The following is a 21731-nucleotide window of genomic DNA, read 5'->3' as shown; positions in this document are numbered from 1 at the left end:
TGCAAGCATTTCTTCACACCATACCACACGCATGCGCTTCTGCTGTTCAGTCAAAGTGTGAGGCACCCAACGAGATGAAACCTTCCTGAGCCGAAGATGATCATGAAAAATTTTTGTTACTGCTGGCGATCGAATGTTCACTGTAGATTCAATGTCCTTGAAAGTTGTTCGAGGATTTTCTCGAATCATTTGTTCCACAGCGGCAATGTTTTCATCTGACACAGCTGTTGCCGGACGTCCAGTTCTCTCTTCATCTTTAAGCGATTTCCGGCCTCTTCTGAATTCACCAAACCACCGAAAAATTGTAGCACGGGAAGGAGCAAGGTTCCCAAATGCCCCCTGCAAACGGTCAAGGCTTTGTGTCTTGTTCAAACCACTTTTGAAATCGTAAAGGATCATTGCCCGAAAATGTTCCCTTTCGAGCTCCATTCTAGACAGCCGAATACTGCTCACATCAACAAACAAGTGAAGGCGATACGGCCACGCCGATAAGCGAGACGAGTTGAAACCTTTCTTCGCTTCTTCGCTCTGGATACCACTACCGAACGCAATTGTTGGAATTCAAATACTGTGCCACAACAATGCGTATCTCAAAACCTTCGTAGTGACACTCGTATTGGGCTTATACAAAGTTGCTACTCTGTTCGTATCTTACTTTGTGATTCTGATAAAAGTAGGGTAGGCAAATAAATCTATTTTTATTTTATTTATTTATTATTTTGCTAACAATTATAACAATACTGATTGAATTGCTGCTTTTAACCATCAAAAGAAAAACAGTGAGTGTCAAAAATATTAGTTCATCCGTACATTTTAATCCGCCGTAGCACACGCCGCGGATAGAGAAATTTTAGTTTTCTTAGAACTGTTAAAAGAGTTTGTGTTGTTAAATACACGTGGGCAATTGTCAGAAATATTGCAAAGAAAATATTAAACAATTTAATATCGCTTGAAAACAAAATACTCCTTAAAATTAAGATAAATAAGTATTACGGAATGAGACTGCGCGCGTGCCTTCATGTTACAATTGACCACACGTGGGCTATGGAGGATTAAATAGCAACTCGTACACCTGTACCTGAGTTGTTAAACCCGTACAGTTGGCAGCCATGCCTTTATACGTACAAAATGTAACTTCTTTGTGGCAACTCCATAGGAACACTAGAAACGTATATCCTCTGGTAAAGATCAGTATGGTATCTTTATTTATTTCTTCTTTTACTTGAACCAGTGGCGTATTTACGATTTTGTTTCGGGAGGGGCTTTGCTAACTTTCGGGGGGCTTTGCCGGGAAATGTAAAAATTCTGCAAGGTATTTCATTTATTTTACTATACTAAGTAAGATTTCGGGATGGGGGTTAAGCCCGGAAGCCACCCCCCTAAATACGCTACTGACTTGAACCCTGGTTAAAGCTTTGTTTACGATTTGCACGGGTATGCTATAGATAAAAATGTCCACTATACTTACTAAATATATCTTTCATACATTATTATGAAGCTATTTTGCTATATATATATATATATATATATATATATGTAGAGAGAGAGAGAGAGTCCGGGAAATAGGGACGAATCTTTAAGTGCTATAAAGCTAATATAAAATATATTGAAATTATTTTTGATAAACACATTGAGTAACTTCTCCCATTTATGTATACATACACATTAGGTAATTTTCTCACATTTATGTATGAAAAATTGTATCCGGCATATGGCCACCCAAGGTTGCATGGCAATCAGCAATGAGTTCATTGCGATGACGCGTTCACAAATATGTGGTGTGATGCCGTTAATAACCCTCTTAATTTCATCCTTCAGTTGTTGTATTGTCTGTGGTTTGTTCACGTACACTTTAGATTTCACAAATCCCTACAAAAAAAGTCACAAGGGGTAAGATCGCATTCCTGGTAGGCCATTCCTGATTTCCTCGCAAACAGATAATTTTTTGAGGGAACGTTTTATTTAGCAGACCTATTGTTTCAAGGGATGTGTGACAGGTCGCACCATCTTGCTGAAACCAAAAATCGTCATTTACAACTTCCATTTCATCCAAAACTGGGAAAAAACAATCTGAAAGCATGTGTCTGTAACGGTCGCCGTTCACAGTGACGCCAGCTCCCTCATCGTCTTCAAAATACTACGGACTAATCACTCCTCCTGCCCAGCACCCACACCACACGGTCGTGCGTTGAGGATATATCTGTTCTTCCACAGTCACTTGCGGATTTCCTGTACCCCAAATTCTGCAGTTCTGCTTATTGACGTACCCACTGAGATGGAAATCTGCCTCATCTGAGAAAATTATTCTTGTCGTGAAGTTCTCGTTCTCCGCTTGTCGAGCCAATACCCATTGAGCAAATCGATGTCTCTTTCCATGATCTGCAAGCTTCAACTCTTGTGTAAGTTGAATCTTGTATACATGCATTCTCAGATCTTTCGACAGGATTTCTTGCAGTAAACTTGGTGATAAATTCAATTGTTGAGCGAAATTCAAATTCGTCCTTATTTCCTGGGCACCCTCTCTCTCTTTCTCTCTCTCTCTCTCTCTCTACACACACACACACACACACACACACACACACATATATATATATATATATATATATATATATATATATATATAATTATCCATTAGCGTAGAAACATTGCAATATTGGTTATTTCAACACGAAATTATCTTGCAGTGATAAGATAAAAGTAGATAGTTATTTAAACGTATAATTATAACAATTAAAAACATATTAATAAGAGTAAGACTTATTTCTATTATATTCGTAGTTATACAAAAATCAATAAATTTTATAGTTTCTGAAGATGCCCTTAATGATTGACACGAAATCAACTTAACAGAAACTGGAAAATAATAACAATTACTTTGTATTTTTTTCTTTTTTATTAACAAGAACATGCTCGAAATGATATACATGAAAATAATGTTACCTATTCTGTATATAATGACAGATCTTCCTTCATCATCTCGCTCATCAAGCACTGTTAGAGCATTTTGATCATGAAAATGTTTAAGCTTTCTCGGATTTTCTGGACGCAGAGTATCAGGATATTTATCTTTTAATTCATAATACCTTTTCAGCTGGAATAAAAGAAATAAATAGAGGAAAATAAAAATAAAACAGAATCTAATTAGATTTTAAAAAATGAAATACGAAAACATAACGAAAATTATTTCTAAGTACCTAGCATTTACGAAGACCAAACAAATGTAACTCGAAATACCCTTAAGTAATGTTATAGTCAGGAATATAGTATTATTTGTTTTAAAAGGTTTAAGCGTAAGTATTTTAAGAGTATCTCAGTAATCTTCCCACGAGATAGCTTGCTTAATACAATTGAAGGATAGTCATGTTAGAAGCAGAAGGAATGATTAATTTTGGAAAGGACATAGAAGAAGCCAAAAATGCAAATGAAGAGAACATTTCGAGAAGAGCAATCTTTATAAAAAATTTCGTTGAATGATTCCTTCATTTTCAAGATCACGAATAATTATTCAATTATACACATATAATTATCTTCAAAACTAGTCTTTTATAAAAACGATAAGTACAAACAAGAATGTGTTTGTTCAACGTCTACCTTGAGCTGTTTTTAAGAACAGAGAATGAAAATCCATGTGTATACTTAAAAGTCCTACATATAATTAGACTCCACTACGATTCAAATTGATTTTTTTTTTTCAGTTTTAGGAAGATCAGAAATATAGAAGAGGAATCATATAGGATCTACAGAGCCCTATTAAACACATTAATATCTGTTTTAACATATTTTCTTACAGGCCAGAAATTTGAAGGTTTAGTTTATGATGTTAAAGTTGTCGGATACTCAAATTTCTACACTACAAGGGAAATTTTTTGCAAATATTTCTTACTTCATTTTAAAGCGTTTCGTGATATCACAGTTTTCGTTGTGATTAACATCAAGTAGAAAAAGTTACTAATCATATAGGCTATCTCATGTATGATCGCTTAATTTCCGTAATCAAAACATAAAAATAAATTAACCAAAATAATATGGAAAACTTTCCTATTGTTATATTTCCGACTTTCCGGAACTATAGATATAGTCAATAAGTAACTTTCGAATGGAAAATAGTTTAACCATTTAGAAGCCTTGACTGCAAAAAAAAAAAAAAAAAAAAAAAAAAAAAAAAAAAAAATGAAGATTTTATCCCTCAGGTCATAACATGCGAGTGATTTTAATAGGCACATGTCTAACAAAATCAACCTCAAATATATATTTATACATGGACCCTAAAAGCCAGCGTGTAGTAAGCGTCATATTTATTCGACTTTCAGCAAGCTATTTGAAAGTTATTCGGCGAAGTTCTTGAAACTTTAATATTATAAAGGTAACCAAAAGAGTTATGTCACTTTTTGTGGAGGTCTGTGTTCAATTGGCCCTCACACAGTGAGCTGAATGCGAATGGAGATAAGTGAAGGTCAGTTGTTGGTGTGGATATACCCAACATAGGCTACTACCTGATTGTGGCAGTTCACTTACACAGTGAACTTGCGTAAGGATAGAGTAAACATAGGACTCTACAAAGAGCCCTAAGGGCGAGTATGGTGTATGAGTTCAAACTAGGGTCAAACGCCGCTGTAACAAGGGAGAAGATATGCCAGGCCTTTTGTGAGAGTGTCGTGACTACGCGGACAGTGCAACGGCTGTTTAACAAGTTTAAAAACGGTGACGAAACACTGGAAGACGCACCACGTGCCGGAAGACCAACACATGTACAAAATGAAGATCTTCAGGGAGTAAGTAAGGGGAACAGTGGCCAGACATGTGATAAATTGAGACTACAATTCAGTGTGAGTGAAGAAACCGTTCGGCGGCACCTGCATCAACTTTGGAAGCACTACAAGTTGGATCGATGGGTTCCACATGATTGGATCCGAACCAGAATGCAACGCGATCAGATACTGTGTTTCTTTGCTGTCTTGTATGAGGAAGGAGACATTTCTGGAAGGGTGTTGACATATGATGAGAAATGGGTCCTGTACGAAGCTCCACGGCTCCGTCATCATTGATTAGCATCCCATGAACCGGTTAAAAAAAACAGCCAAAACCAGCACTGCACTAAAAGAAGGTTCTCCTGTGTGTTTGGCGAAATGCTCGTAGCATCGTGCATTGGGAACCTCTACCGGCTTGTCAGAGCATTAATGCAACTGTGTACTGTGAACAGTTGGTTTGTATTCAAGAACAACTTAAAACTCTAGAGCCAGCACATCTGAATCACAAAGGGGTTCTGCTGTTACAGGACAACGCTAAGCCCCACATGGCTAGGATGACCTGGGACACCATTCAATCCCTTTTATGGGAAACACTACTGCATTCATCATACTCCCCGTACATTGCACCTTCCAATTACCACCTGTTCTACTGCGATGGAATCCATGGCCTTCGAGAGCGTTGGCAGAAGGTCTCGATGCTGACGGGACTATTTTTTATCTTCCAGGTACTTCTTAGGTGACATATCGATGTTCAAAGGTTATGGGTGAAAAAGCAACAGAACTTTCTTGGTTAGCTTTATAATAACAAAGCTCCGCCTCCTTCGGAGACAAGGGGAAGCTCGAACCAAAATTATAACATATTTTCCAGTTAGTAGTTGAGGTATGAAAGATTTCAAAATTTTGTAAACTGTAGGTAGACCTTGGATTATTTACTTCTGTTTTTCCTTATAGAGACAGAATCTCATTTATAGTACTTTTTATCTGTGTAAATAGCTTGCGGAACTTCTAAATGTTGATGAGAACACAAGCAAGCATGGGACTTTTTGTTTTATTTTTTTATGTAACAGGTTGAACTAGATCTATTGAGTTACCAAAGATTCTGACAAATCTTCACATTCTTCTTATGAAACATGTCTTTATTATGCATTTTTGCTGCTAGGTCCTTAAATCGATTGTTAAAATACTTGAGTTTGTGAAAGTTTAACAGAATATTATATTTCAAAATATTTCATGGAAAAATAAAACAAAAAATTATGCCATTTCTATTATCAAAAAATTTGTGTAATATTTCACTTTGCTCGTACCAATCTGGCCCAAGCCAGTACCAATCTGCCCCCATATGGACGATGTGGAACAATTTTGATCAATTTCCCTCTATGAGGCAGAGCTGGTTAACTTATTAACCCTCTACAAAATTATCCTGGCCAAAATTTATGGTGATCCATCAAATGTTTCTTGAGATTTTGTTGTATCCCGGACGGACAGGCTGATAGAATATCACAGAGGTTGATTCAGATATATTGAGCCGAATTCAGTGTGCAAGTGTATCGCTCATGCGTAATCCATTACTATAAGATTGCCACGAGGGAACCAGCAGTATCTCATTAGTTCAGCATTAAAGGTGTGGTCGACCGGAGTGTGATCTCCCAAAAACTGAAAAGATTCTAGGAAGGGTTCATTTTGACCCTTTCTGACGCTGAGTTCACAGAGTTGTACATCGCAGAAATCTGTAAAGTGAGTAATTTTCATATATGCCATGCCACTGTATATTGTATTATACGAAAATATGCGGCACAGAGCCTTGACGGCACACGCTGGCGCAAGCAGCTAGAATCCGGCTTCCCGTAAAGAGGACCGCGTCGCTATTGCATATAGTTCGGCATATGGCGACCTTTGAAAAACCACTTACACACCGTGCGATGGCCAGCAAATGCCGCACATCGTAGGCGACAATCAACCGCGCCATTTATAAGGATTTATACCTCACGGTCATTCGTGAGAGCAATGTGCACGCCCTAAAACCGTGTCATGTGGTTTAGTGAAAAGGAAATTGTAACAGTCTGTATTAATGTCTTCTCGCGGGTAAAAAGTGGAAGATTGTTGTTATCCTTGAGGCAAGGATTTACTTCACATACTATGGTGAGGTTCGTGCCATTATATAGAGAAAGAGTTACACAAAAGGGTTCATGATTATCGCTTGTTTCTCGTACAGATGCAAATTCTATGAAGGGTGGAGCGAAACGTCAAAATTAATTCTGCTTACCACCAGACCCATGTCCTGACTGAAATTTACCAGAATGGAATTCTAACATATGGACAAGACGTGAACCAGACTGAACTGCACTAAGATAAGACATTCAGCAAAACGCTACTGGAATTATCTCGGCTATATAACAGGAAACTGGAATTAGATGCCATCCCAATGGACTATTGTGCTTTCAGATTCCTCAAGCGACATCTGTACCATCCTCGAGTCAGCACCGTCTCCGGGCTGTGGAAAGCCTGTATAGAGGAGCGGGATGGTTTATCTGCAACGCAGTCTTCAGCAATGGAAACTTCGATGCCGGAAATAGTCAGTAGAGATGCACTGCAGATCGAACATAACTAGTGGCGGAATAATCAAATACAGTAGTTTACAACAATTTAGGTAATACGATACTTTGATGAAATGTTAATTCGAATTTGACAATAAAATTACGTATAGTGAGTGCTCTCAAGTCCATGTTAGGGAGTTATTTACATGATCTTCGCGTGATTCACAAACTTCACACCTATAATTTTATACTCGAATAAACACAAACTTTTGGTCATCAGTTCAAAGCATGAAGTATTAAATATCATATTATATTCTTGAAAATATTTCAAAACTGTAAACCTCTACTTTGCAAGCAATTTTAGGGTCTATAATACTCGTATGATAGGACATGAGTTTTAATTAAACAAAAATTCTTCTAAAGTAATTAAGATTATTTTTACATGAAATATGCAAGTGGTTACGTAAGATGTAAACAGATAAGGAAAAGTTAATATAAAGAATGTTTTAATGTACTTTATATGAAACATTACCAAATACATTAGTGGTAAAACAGAAGCACACAGTAGGATAAAAACGAAATAAGGTTTACAAGAATTGATTACATACTAAACTCATAAGTGTTTACAGTGAAGAAATATATGACATCAGAAAATTTAGAACCAATTACCAATTTCAGTGCTCTGTCCTGCTCAAATTTTCTGGCTCGTAGAAATGCCAAAAGGAAGCAATCATCAGTTCTTGAATGAAGGTTCTTTTCAGCTAATAAAAGAATGAAAATTGTTGTACATCAAATAAAAATAGATTATTTTTTCAGTTTCAAAAAGAATAATATATTTTATATAATAATAATAATATTAATGATAAACATTTCTACCTACTAATTAAGTTACAAAAATGGTTAAATAGACTTCTAATGTTGAGCAATACAGATATTTTGACTTCTAACACTAAATCTTTCGTTCTTGAACAATTTAAAAATTTCGTTCTAGAAGGACAGAAATATAGAATTACCATATTACAGATTGCAAAATATGTCACAAGAGATTTACGAATATTAATCGGAAAATCTCTCAATGGCATAGCGAGAAAAAATCTTTTACAAAACTATTCACAAAATTATTCAGATTCTTTCCTTCCAATGCAGCGATGCAAATCTGTCTACAACATTGGAGGGGACGAGTAAGACCATTCTCATATATTTAGGGGGATGCAAAGGTGCACGTGCACCCCCTCCCCTTCGTTGTAAATATCACTACCTAAAGTAAGAAGCTAGCAGTGAGTTTTGCGAAATCAATAGTTTGAGTCAATTTTCTGAAGGTTGAAGGAAAAGGATTCACCGAGAGCAGATACTTACAAGGGACATTACCCAATTGTCCGGCTCCGATTTCAATGAAACTTTTTCTTCTGATAGAGGACATGTATGCATTATTTGTGATGACAGAAATTTTTGCCATGGTGTATGTTTTCTATTTTTTAAAAATATTTTTTAAGAGTTGTGATGTGGTTATTAGAGATTACTGCAGAAATTCCTTACTACCCTCTGTAAACGTAGTGTTAATGAAAGAACAACCATGTAGATACATATAAGGCCTAGGGGGAAGTCGTATTGTAGGTATGACCTTGACTGCAGCCATCTTGAAATCCGCCATTTTGAATTAACATCAAGTTTTTTAAATGGGAATAGGGTAATATAACACATACCTTCGGGCTAGAATTAATTCAGGAAGATAATGGTGAAGTTTGTTTTAAGATACGCTTATTTGGGGAAAAACTACAGGCATATTAATTGCTCATACTTACTATTTGCGTAAGTACCTTACCTCCGCTTCTAGCCAGCGTATTACTGATAATAAGTGGATAAAAGCTTCAGTAATACATTTTATGCCTAGAGGAAAAATGGTACGGTAAGAGTATTTTTGACGGTTGCCATCCTGAAATACGCCATTTTGAATTAAAGTGAAATTTTGAAAAATGAAAAGCATAGCATGTTACACCTCATTTTAATAGCAAATTTTCCCCAAAAAAGCCAATGGTATGCTTATTTTTGTTCTATAGTTAACCAGTATGAATTTAGGACTGCTTCTAATGTGCACCAAACGTCCATTATTTGATCTTTCAAATTGGCAATACTCCTCATTTTCACCGCATGTTTTAAGATTCAAAACTGGCACTTTGCAATTGTTGCCATGGCTCATGTTTTCTACATTTATTACATTTTTTAAGAGTTGCGATTTGTCAGTTCATGAATAGTGTTGGGATAAGCGTTGGGAAATAATTATTTAAAGGGAAAGAACAGACACAATGAAATTATATTTGTAGTGTTTAGGCCTTTCTGAATGCGAGTGCTTTTTCCCTCTCCTTTGTTATTCATGATAGCTGTAGCATGCTTAAAATCGTGGCTTTTAAGATTTGTTCTTTCTGGAGAGGGGGAAGGGATGATGCAATTGTGCAGGGCGGTTCTGGCTAGAGCTTTGAACGGCTGCAATTACAGATACCGGTTCTCTACCTTAAATTCTTTCTTTTATGATTACCCACTCCCTCTCAAAGTTTTATCGAAGTTCACGGATACATCTATATATTACTGACCTTTTCAAATATCCACAGATGTAAGTTTCGCCTGATCTCCTTTACTGTCTTTACCAGAGTTTATTTTTCATTTATTAAAATGATAGTGACTTCCGGCTTACAACATTTTAGTTCTGAGTGAATGTGACACTTAGATAATGACTAAAAGTAATTATCGGCTTTATGTTTTCGTTAGTGAAATTTCACAATAAATAATACATTATACTATATATTAACAAACGCTGAGTTTTCAGATTGCAAACAAAAGTCCACGTTTATTTGTGCAGATCTTTATTAGTGGCGGTTATTGAGAGAAGTCACATCTATAAAAAGTCAAGTCTTATCACCACAAACTAAAGAAGGAAAACGTACCTGATGCAGAATACTCATTATCGTATACAAGATTTTAATAATTACATATATTAGGTTTTCTCCGCTTGGTTTGCAGCGACAAAATGTTAATTGTTACCAATTTCACTAACCTCAAGTGCTTCGAGTGTATGTTGGTTGTACTTAACATTTAACCTCAAATCGATGATTTAGATTTTTGTCTCCTGTTTTTCTTTCAATTCTTGTTCTAAAGAGCAATTACCGACTTTTTTTCTTTTTTTTTAAAAAAAATAATTTATTAAATTCAAATCAAAATTTTGATTTTTATAACTCGACAACCAACAGTGGTCGATATGACTGCGGGGGCAGTCAGAACTCAAACTATGAGAGCTACACCATGAATTTACTATGAACATTTAAAAAATACAAATAATACCTTATTTTTCTCACTCAAAAAATTGGTAATCCCTGGGCTAGATACGCTCCTGGCATGCACAAGGAAATAGTTTACATACTTAACTAAACAAATCGTGCCCTAAATCCATATCAAGTTTGATTAACGTGACAAATAATCTATAAATACAGACTTTCAAATATTACAGATCCTGTAAGTTATGCTAAGTAATTTGTAAAAATAGACTATTGTTTAAAAGTTCTTGCAAATGTTTAGAAAGACCAAAAATTAGAAGACCTTCGATGTACACTGATTATGTAAAGCAAGACCTATCAGGTTTGTAGTTTTGAATAACTTACATTAATATATTATGTCTTGCCTGTGGGAGGATATCATTCTTTAAGTTCTACAATATACGTGTTGCATTTGTGAAATGTGTGAAGTATGATTTTTCCACTTACCGAGCACCTTTTCTCTGAAAATCTGTATTTCTTGAAGAACTGTTTCAGGATTTTCACCTAATTCTTCCCTGGCTCTTTTAGCCCACTCAGAAGGCAATGGTTTATATTTGAATCTATCTCCACTAAATGGACAGTTTTTATCAACATTTGTAGACATGATTAATCTCACTTATCTGAAAATAATAATTCTATACTAAAAAACAAATAGATTCATCAAACTAAAACACTAATTTAACAAGTGGAAAATACAGTACAATCACGTTAACCGTAACTAAATGGTTGTACAAGTTGGACAGATTAACTTAAATAATATAACAAAATGTAGAAAGTACACTAAAATTTTGTTTATAACAAAAACATTATGGTATATTTAAAGTGTATAGGCCTAAATACATATACTATTACTGTACAATATTTCTCTGTGTTTACTGTATTTGCCAATAATGGGTAAATGCAGTACAGTAGTCTTAACCTTCACAAGACTAGGTGACTTCTAGCCACATTGAAAATATTACATTCTGTTTATTTTATTTTATTTTTACCTCTCCGGATTAAGCGAAATCCGGTTTATCGGAGTCCGGATTAACGAGTTTTTACTGTGTACGAAAAATATATAAGTAATGCTTATTTGTATTAGTAGAAAACTATAATATATAAGTAGTGCATAAAGTTTCATAAACTTATTATAGTTCTTGAAGATTATAGTACTATTACATTCTCTCTTGTGGGTGCAACAGACTCAGACTCAATTTCCGGCGATCATGTTCTTTCAGCATTAAATTGAAGATCAAGTCTCATACTGTCTCACATTAAAAAAAAAATAAACACACACACACAATCAAATTCAAACAAAAGAAAAAAGCACGTTAACAAAAAAATATATTTATAAAAGGATGGTGAATATTCTTCTTTGCCTAAACAGACCAATACTTATAATACTAATCGTGAGAAGCTCATATCTTGTGTACAAGGGAAAACTCCAGTGGAAGTGTTTGAACTATTTTTTAACGATGAAGTCTTGGAGTATATTGTTCAAGAAAGTGTTAAGTACGCATTTCAGAGTAATGGCCACGATTTTTCTGTCATCTGACTGTGTTCGTAAATTTTTTGGTATTCTTATTTTAAGTGGATATCAGGTTCTTCCCCAACAACGGTTTTATTGGTGCGAAGATGATGATATGAATGTAGGTATTGTTAGAAAGTGCATGAGCAGGAACCGGTTTATGAGTATTAAAAAGTACATTCATTTTAATGACAACGAAGATCTCGCAGCTATTCCACCTAGTGAGAGGGACAAAGTTTTCAAGATTCGACCACTTATTGATATTTTAAACAAGGCTTTTATGAAATTTGGTATTTTCTCTGAGAAGTTAAGCATTGACGAACAGATGGTTCGGTATTATGGCCATCACTTTCTAAAGCAATTTATCAGAGTTAAGCCGGTTAGGTTCGGTTTCAAGCAGTGGGTTCTTTCGTGTTCCGAGACTGGATATTGTTTCCAGATGAGTGTTTATGAAGGCAAAGGCGTAGATTACTCTCAAAACATGGTACTTGGAGAAGCAGTTGTTCATCAGATGCTATCGGTAATAGAAGATCCTATGGCTCTTTTTTACTAGCCATAACCTCTTGAAACAGCTCAAAGATTGAGGAGTACGCGCAACAGGAACTGTGCGATCAAAAAGAATGAATAACTGTCCACTCAAACAAGATAAAGAGTTTAAGGGTGCAGAACTGGCAAGAGCAAATGGATCCGTCGTGACAGCAGGAAACTGTGCAGGCCGGTGCTGGTGGTATTCTCATCTGCGGCATGTTTTCATGGAGTGAAATGTTTACCCTAACACGTGTAACACCGTACTTCACAGGTAAATGCTACCGCGATATTCTGGACGACCATGTCATGTAATTTGCTCGGATGCTACATTCAGGTGGTGACCTAATCTTGCAACAGGACAATGCGCCGGCCCACCGCTCTAGAATTCCAGCAAACTGGTTTGATGAACACTCCTCTGATCTGGCAAGACGGTCATCGGACCTCAATCCGATCGAACACATCTGGGACGCCATTGAACGATGCCTTCGGCTGTGGACCCTCTTCCAACTAACCTGCAAGCTCTGTGGGAGACTTTGCAGCAAATATGGATTGAGGTTACACAACAACACTTCAGATGCCTCGTGGAGTCCATGCCGCGGCGGGTAGCCTCCGTTATCAAAGCAAAAGGTGGTGTTACACGCTATTAGATAGGTGTCTATAATTGAACTGGTGATCAGTGTATATTGTCTTCCTTTTTATAGCTACAATACTTTTAAGCTCAGCAGTTTAATAGATGCGTAGAAGAATCTAAGCACAATTATAAAAGCTAGTACGTATAGTGAAATAGTGAAAATCATGAAACAGGGTATGATGGTATTTGCTGTAAATAGGATAGGATACAAAATAATTAGAGTAAGTATATTTTCCTTCATTTTTAATAATTAATCCCTTGTTTTAATCACCCCATTGTTATTTTTTCCTAAATTTATATTTTCAAACACTAATAGATAAAGCTTTAAGGTACGCTGAACTTTTGGTAATGCCAACGCTGAGAAAGTGATCACTTATTATATAACATGTAATATTAGAAGTATAATAAAGAAAGAATTATACATTTACGTTTATTGGCTTAGGAGCCATAAGGCAAAAACTAAGTGCTGGGAAAATTTTCAAGATGGCGTACTGCTTATTTAAAATGGCGGGAAACCAGCAACTAGAGTTTTGGGACTCTTCTGGTATAATATCAATACATATAACATATTCTAACAGGTTTAATCTTTAAAAAGAAAATCTTTAAGATTGATCGATTTTCATCGTAATTGCACTGGGCTAGGGCTTTTTATTCGAAAAGACGGAAAACCCGCAACTGGATTCTTTTTGCAGGATAACAACACCAGTAAAACATATTGCAATAGATTTCATCTTCTTTTTGAAACGTTTATCTCAAACACTTATTTCAATGACATATAGGCTTACATACAGAAAGATTGTGCGAAAGTCTACTTTTTTTGTTTTTTATACCCGCCTATATCGTTGCGGCCCGTAGAGAAGACGGACAGCAGATCTATGGTTACCATCCATAGTTCTAACCGGGATGGGGCGGTACTACGAAGTGAGGGCTCCCTTATCCCACTCCGACACGTTGGATCGGCCACCTTGCGGGTAGCGTCATATTCATGAAGCACCTGAATATCTTAATAGAACCGGATAGCGCGGCGATGCTAACACGCTTGAGAGTCTCGGGTCGCACGAGAACGGCCAGCTCGCTTGAGGCGCGAGCCGACCATATACCCCTCCACGAGATGGTGCAGGTTGTTACCCGGGGCCAGTGGCCTGAAAGGTCTCTTACGTGCTCCCGAACCTGAGGGTTGCGGGAGTATTTGAGACGCTTTAGATGATGAGCTGCATCCAGGCTAGTGGCTCCGGAAACAACCTGCACATCAATAAGTGTCGCTTGGGACGGAGTGTAAGCGACAATGTCAGGCTTTCTTAATCCCTCTGAAGTCTGAATACGGGGCTCCCTAACCACCGTCCATCCCTGCTCCTTAAGATCCTCGCACAATACACCACAGATGACGTCGTGGCGCCTGATTCGAATTCCGTGAGTCCGTCCACAGTTTTGGATGATATGGGCTGCTGTCTCACTGACTCCACAGTCGGCCCGGTAGTCAGTGGACATCCTATATCTCCTGGAACCACGCGAAGTTCGAATCCTACTCGGTAAACAGTTGACCCTCGTGTGAATAAAATCCACATAGTCTCTACCGGTAAGGCTTAATGCTCCACTCAAAGTGAGGGAGCAGATGACGCAAGAGCCCGAGGATACTCCCGAAGCTCATAACCGTCAGTAGAGCCATGCAGCTTAAGGGCCATCTGTTTCCGAACTGCACGAGTATCCCTCACACCCTGGCCGATAGCCTCAACTCGACCACGTGCCCACTCAACCTCCCTTTGGATGGATGGAGAGAGGAAGGCAGCACGGAAAATCTCGAGCTGTGAGTTCCTGAGCTTGCTGAATCGCCTTAGTTTCAGCACAGGAATGGTATACCTCAAAGAGGGAATACCAAGTCCACCCTCTCTTATCGGTGCGCGGAAAAAGGCCTTGGAGACAACATGAGGCAGACGAAGCCATTGGCGCACCGCAGCACGCACTTGTCAATCAAGTGCTTCAAGGCGGCCTGTTGTTGTACGGCCCAACACCAGTGCCTGGTAAACCCGAGGCAGTAGGAATTGGACCAACAACAGGATCCGCTGCAGCGGTTTCAGTGGCGCTTTCCGAAGGCGTTCAAGATGAAACGCCAAAGAAGCCTTGGTCGTCTGACGTCCCCTAGATGTAAATTGCACTCCCAAATAGCGCCAGTGGGAGATAACTCCGGTCTGAGGAAGAGGGTCGGATCCCACATGAAGCTGTGGCCCCGTCTTGATCTTAATCTTCTTCCCCTTTCCGTCTGGTACCATTGAGAGTACGGAGCTCTTCTTAAGATTGAGCTCAAGGCCATTTCTCCGTAGCACCTCCACTGCGGTGTCGAGCAGCAGCTGCATGCCCGGTGCGGTAGATGATATAAGCACCAGATCATTCGCAAAGGCTAGGGAATTCACCCTTGCGGATGCCTCGAGATCAAAACCGACCTCGGAAGGCAAAGCACGCAGCACACTGTCGATCACCAGATTGAACAGCAGTGGGGAGAAGGGGTCGCCCTGCCGGACACCTCGATTTACCAGTACAGTTTCAGTGGCCTTCCCAAGCTCCAAGATGATCTCAGAGTTGGTGTATAACGCATCGACGTAATCCACAAAAGGAAGCGGAGCGCCAATGCGTTCGATAGCGGCAAGGATAGCATACTTCGACACAGAGTCAAAGGCCTTGGAGACGTCCAGTGTGGTAAGATGACATTGCCGTAAACGCTGGTTCGTAGTAGAATCACTGCGTCCAGGACTGAGACGTTCTCCAGGATGCCATCCACAGGCAAGAATGCCCGTTGCCGACTATCGAATACTGGGGCCTTGACTAGCCGGGCAGCTAGTATCTTATGAAACTGTCTAGTAATAACAGACCCGATGGAAATTGGTCTGTAATCGGACGGTGCCAAAGGTCGCTCTGTCTTCGGAATGAAGACCGTCCGAGACAATCGAAGGTGGTCGGGCAAGGTACCAACCAAGAGGAATAGATTGAACAACTTTAGGCGGAGTCGGACCGGAATTTCTAGCAGCTCATTCACGGTCAAACCGTCAGGTCCAGGGCCATTGCCACGACTAAGCCGAGCTCCAGTAAGCTCCTCGCCAGTTACAGGAGCCCAAAAGTGGCTCAGAGTGGCTTAAGAGTTCTTGCGCAGCCCCTACCGACGCCACTGTTTACGAACTATTTACTAAACTAGCAAAGAAAATCCGTCTCAAATCACTAAATATCTTTTTCTTCATGTTAAATGATTCATTCATATGTTTCAACAGAAATTGTGCGCAGTTCGATGATGTTTGAAGCTTCATTGCGCATCTCTGACATTATATATAGTGACAATATATACATCGGTTTAAAGCTTATGAAATTTCCAACATCTTTTATTCGAGCACTTTTTTTCATATTTCTGCTCTGTTAAATTACATGAGGCAATGAAGAGATTATGTTCTCTAATACACATTCCAAGTTTTCACTTTATCTTAATGTTATGCAAAAATTGTTACTCGTAGGAAAGTGATAATAACTTGTTACATTGCCTATAATATTAGAAGTATAATAAAGAAAGAATGGTCCTACGTTAATTAGTTTAGAAGTTATGCGGCATAAACTAAGTACATGTGAGAAATCCAAGATGGCAGATTATTTATTCAAAATGGCGGAAAACCCGCAACTGGATTTTTTGGGATTTTCTGAAGGCTAATAAGAAAGAGATCATGAACAAATTCCAGAAGGTCCCATCTTTTATTCTAAATGTCTACCTCAAACCTTATTTTGACTCCACTATTTGTGCTATGTGGCTACAACTACTCAATTATTTTTATAACAGGAAGGTGTCAAATTGTTTTTTGTGAATTTTTCGTGAATTTCTCACACTTAACCATTTCTCGTACAAATCCGTCAAGTGAAGAAACAAATGAGCAGTTTAGCCCACTTCGCAGTGTTACCAGTTTCTGGAAATTGCAGTGTTCGGAATTATCCGCCGTTCGGTTTTACCCCTCGTTTCCTTACAGCTAATTTAGAGCGTATCGTGCTTCTACCCTGAAAAAGATCAACTTAAAAGACCGAAAATTGTGCTTTGTAGCGTGGATACCCGGTATATTTTTAAAAATGCCTCCATTTTCATATTTTACGTTAGTGTGTCACCAAAAGCTATACACGAAATTTAGAGTGTCTCTTGCTTGTACCCTGAAAAATTTAAACTTAGAAGACCGAAAGTTGTATCCTGTAGTATGTGTGGTAAATGCAGACAATCGAACAAATGTAGATCGAAGGTCATCCCAGGAGCCTCACTGATGTTCACCGAATATGAATACCAAATATATTAACTTTAAACAAAGATGTAATTCATGTGCTATAAAATAAATGTTTCAAAATGTCTTATATGAAATATTTTCCAGCGTAAAATAGATGGTCTTATTGTTGAAGTTTACTTCCGATATTTTGTGGTTCAATTACAGGAATTTCCCGAGCACTTGTTGTAAGACGTCTCTTTCTCGAAAATTGCTGTGTTTACTTGCGTAATAGTCGCACTTTTTGTACCAATTTTCTAATGAGAAAATCCAACTGCGAGGATTACTCGAGGAAAGCTACCATTTAATTATCGCTATGATCAAAACATTTTCGAATTTTGATACGTACCGCATTGTTTCAACATAAAATAGAGGGAAGAAGTAGATTACCTGATCTCTATTGACATATGGGTCACGGTATCAGATATCAGGAAACACGGAAAGTTTACAAACACAAAAATCCCGAAAACTGTGACTATTATGCTTGGAAATTTTTTGGAACATATTTTTACTTGAAACTTAAGGTGTGACTATAATGCGAAGGCGACTATTACGCGAGGAAACACGGTAATATAAAGCAAGTAACAAAGATATAATTCATATTTTATAAATATTTTAAAATGTCTTAAATGAAATTAAATATCTTCCAGCGTAAAATAAATAGTTTTACTGTTGAAGTATTCACTTCCGATTCTTTATGCGTTGAATTTCGGCCATTTCCCGACACTTCTTTCACGATGGATCTTTACTGAAACTTTAACTTAGTTTACTGTACATCGAAATTTCCACTAGTACGGAAGTTTTAATTCAGCACTTGACATAGTAAGCATTACGTAGTCTTCACAATTCCGAGCATTACGCTTCTTAAATTTGACAAGAACTTTTACGCTATTGCTGGTGTTGATTCTACAGAATGTTTATTTGAAGAGTAGGAACAAATGACTGAACTAAACTACTGTACTTGAAAAAACAAGTTTTACTGAAGAATACTTGTTACCATCAAAGGTAATAAATAATACTAATAGTTTTACTAATATATTTACATATTTACTGGTGGTACCGGTACCTATGGCCTTAAACCCTTCAAACGTACGTGAGATAACGTCCCTCGGCGTCGGCGAACACACCATTTACGGAAAATATTATCTAAAATATAAAATTGCATATTTTACTTCAAATAGGCTATAAGCATACATTAGTTTGTTCTATAATTATCTCAAGCTAGGGTAAGTTTTTTTATTCAATCAGTGCATTCAGAACTTTATAAAGGTCTTATGTTGAATGTAGTTGTATACATTAACGTGAAAGCATGTAATTCGCCCAAGGAAAATCCAAAATCTGATAAAAATAACTTGCAATGTGATCTCTTTAGTTGTACCAATAAAAAGCTCAAAAACCCAGGTAGGTTTTAAGGTGCTTTTTCTATAGGTGGATCCAACCCGAAAATACCCATCGGACTGTTCCCACTTGGGAAAACCCTGACACTAATGCACTCCGAACTTTCTACAGCCAAGAATCTATACGAAACTTTAATTTAGTATTACTCTGTCACCTGGCTCTAGTCTAATTTCTTTAAATTAAATCTCTCCGTTTTCAGACGTTGAATATTTCTTTTATTCAACGATAATCTCTCTCTTATTATTATTGCTGATACCAGGTCATAATGTCACAGTTAGCTCCTCTAAACGACCGTATACCACTTATGCTAGGTTGTCTTTTTCTATCTACTAAAACATGATGAATTTGATTATGTGTTTTACCTTCTGATGATGTCCAGCTATATTTATGAACATCGCGATGTGGGAATTTTGTGCTCTTCACGATAAAGTTATTAAATGTTGCAAAGTCAATGAGTCTAACATTGTTATCATCACTTTCCTTATGAAGACTTTTATTCCTTTTAATCGCTTTGAAAATATCCTCTCGTCCTACCTTCGCATTAAAATTCCCTAATAGAATTCTCATGTGGTATTGCGGGACTTGGCCTAATACTCGTTCTACTTCTTTTGTATCATCATCCTTATCTTCTATTGAGACATGTGAATTTAAAACAATAATATCACACCTCTGACCCATGAGAGTAATAAAAGAAAGTCTATCATTAATAAATTTAACCCACTTAATTGTTGATATTACTCGTTTATGAACGAAAAACCCTGTTCCTAATTGGTGATTTTTATTTGCTTCGCTGCAAAACAACATAAAATTTGCGGACTTTACTTATCCTCTTTCCGTTCTATCTAACTTCCTGAGCTCCTACGAGGTCCATCCTAGTTCACCTCCGGTGATTGGAGCGGGCTGCGGTGGTTCAGTGGTAGAGCGTTCACCTCTGGTGCTTGGGGTCCCAGGTTCGATTCCAGCCCCGCCAAGTAAACTTTGTGGTGGACAAACACCGTGTGCGTGGGTTTTCTCGAGGTTCTCCCACTTTCTTCATTCCACCATTTCATTCATTCCTCATCATCACAGTCTCCTTTAGCCTAACCGGCATAACCGTGGTACGTAAAACTCAAAGATTTCCGGTGATTGGGGTCCCTGGTTCAATTCCAGCTAGCGCCTTGTGGACTTTGTGGTGGGCAAACACCGTGCTCGTGGGTTTTCTCGGGGTTCTCCCGTTTCCTCCCACTTTCTTCATTCCACCATTTCATTCATTTCTCATCTTCACCGTCTCCTTTAGCCTAACCGGCATAAGCGTGGGACGTAAAACTTAAAGATTTCATTTCATTTCATTTTAGGTCCATCCCATATTTCTCGAACTCACTCGTTACGGATTTTAACGCGCCTAACCTATAAATACTTCTAATCTTCCATGTTCCAAATCTCATGTCCATTTCATTTTGCTGAGGTCGTTCCAAGTTATGGTCCGAGGCTTCTATGTATGTTTCTGAAGAAGTGTCTGTTTAATAGGATGAGGTCGTTACGCCTCGCTCCAAACCCGCAAGCTGGAGGACCATCCCTTATCTGTTCGCGACTGTTTATTAAGTATATTCGCAGCTAACCTCGACACGTATCTACAGGTCCTCTCCTCGATCCGCAACCTGAGAACGTGCCATGGCCTGGTGACAGAAACCCACATTACATGCTAAAATATGTAATACTATTACATATACTATTTTATATTACATATATTATTACATATACTTACGGTTTGCTGTTTGATTGTTGTAGATACCGTTTCTCGAACTAGGACTGGGATTTGCTCTAATTGAAAATCTAAGGATATATGAGTATAAAACAATATTAAAATCTGCCTTGAAGGTTCACATTTAAACAATGGATCTTATAGCATCACGTGAACTAAAATTTGGTTGACCGAACGATAGCATTTCGATAAGATTTCAAAGCTTTTCTTGCACACCTGTGCCTAAAAAATGACAAGCAAGTTGATAGCTTTTAATTGATAATATACGTTGATAACCCGAAGTGGTGTGGAAACAGGTGTTCACTACAGTTTTTGTTTACATGTACAACTTCAGGTAGATATTGAGATATGATAGATTTTTTAAGTCTGTGATAAAGACAAAGCTGTCAATTTCGTCACTGTATTTTGTATTATTATCTTCGTTTTTACATTATGAAAATGAAACTAGAACTCTTTTAATCCACACCAACAGTTTTGGGACGGAAAGCACACACTCTAGTTCATTTAATACAGGTTTCCTCAACCTATTTCATATCGCGATCTCTTTTATCGCAGTAGCTCAGTAGTACAGCGCTTACCTCTGGTGCGTGGGGTTCCTGGTTCGATCCCCGCCCAAGCAAGTTTGTAGTGGACAACATTGTGTCCGTGGATTTTCTCGGGGGCACTCCTATTTCCTCCTACTTTCTCATTTCACCAATTCTTCAATATCATTCACTTGCTTTAATCATAGCTTCCGATATCTTAGAAGGCAAAAGCATGGGATGTTAAACTGAAATATTTCATTTAATTTCTGTTTTCCTTTTACCGCATCCTCGTGCCGCGAACTCCATAAGTTTTCTTTTATTCCTATCCATATAGGTTATATTTGCTATAGGTTGTATTTGTATTTTTTTTTGCAGTTTTTTTACGTTTCTTTACTCATTTATATTAATTGTTTTCAACCAATTCTCTATCTAAAAATATTCAATTTTTGGAATTTTAACCAAGTTTATTTTCAACTTACGTTGTAAAAGCACTAACTGCTTTCGTTATCAAAGTTTATGTTTAACTAATTTAAGAATT

General features: G+C 37.7%; 1 protein-coding gene across 1 annotated transcript in view; it reads right to left on the bottom strand.

Moving 5' to 3' along the window:
• Window positions 1-20811, bottom strand: part of LOC145691868 (alpha-tocopherol transfer protein-like) — a 41946-nt gene extending 21135 nt beyond the window's left edge. Inside the window, exons 1-4 of the mRNA XM_081767178.1 lie at window positions 20673-20811; window positions 11035-11207; window positions 7952-8043; window positions 2941-3091 (exon numbers count right to left, since the gene is read on the bottom strand). Of these exons, the coding sequence (XP_081623304.1) occupies window positions 2941-3091; window positions 7952-8043; window positions 11035-11191 (400 nt within the window). The 5' untranslated portion in view covers window positions 11192-11207; window positions 20673-20811. The remainder of the gene's footprint in view (window positions 1-2940; window positions 3092-7951; window positions 8044-11034; window positions 11208-20672) is intronic.
• Window positions 20812-21731: the final 920 nt, after the last annotated feature.

This window comes from Thermobia domestica, chromosome 8 (assembly GCF_964235325.1).
Source record: "Thermobia domestica chromosome 8, izTheDome1.hap1.1, whole genome shotgun sequence".
In the NCBI taxonomy this organism is placed as follows: domain Eukaryota; kingdom Metazoa; phylum Arthropoda; class Insecta; order Zygentoma; family Lepismatidae; genus Thermobia; species Thermobia domestica.
This window is presented reverse-complemented; position numbering and strand designations above follow the sequence as displayed.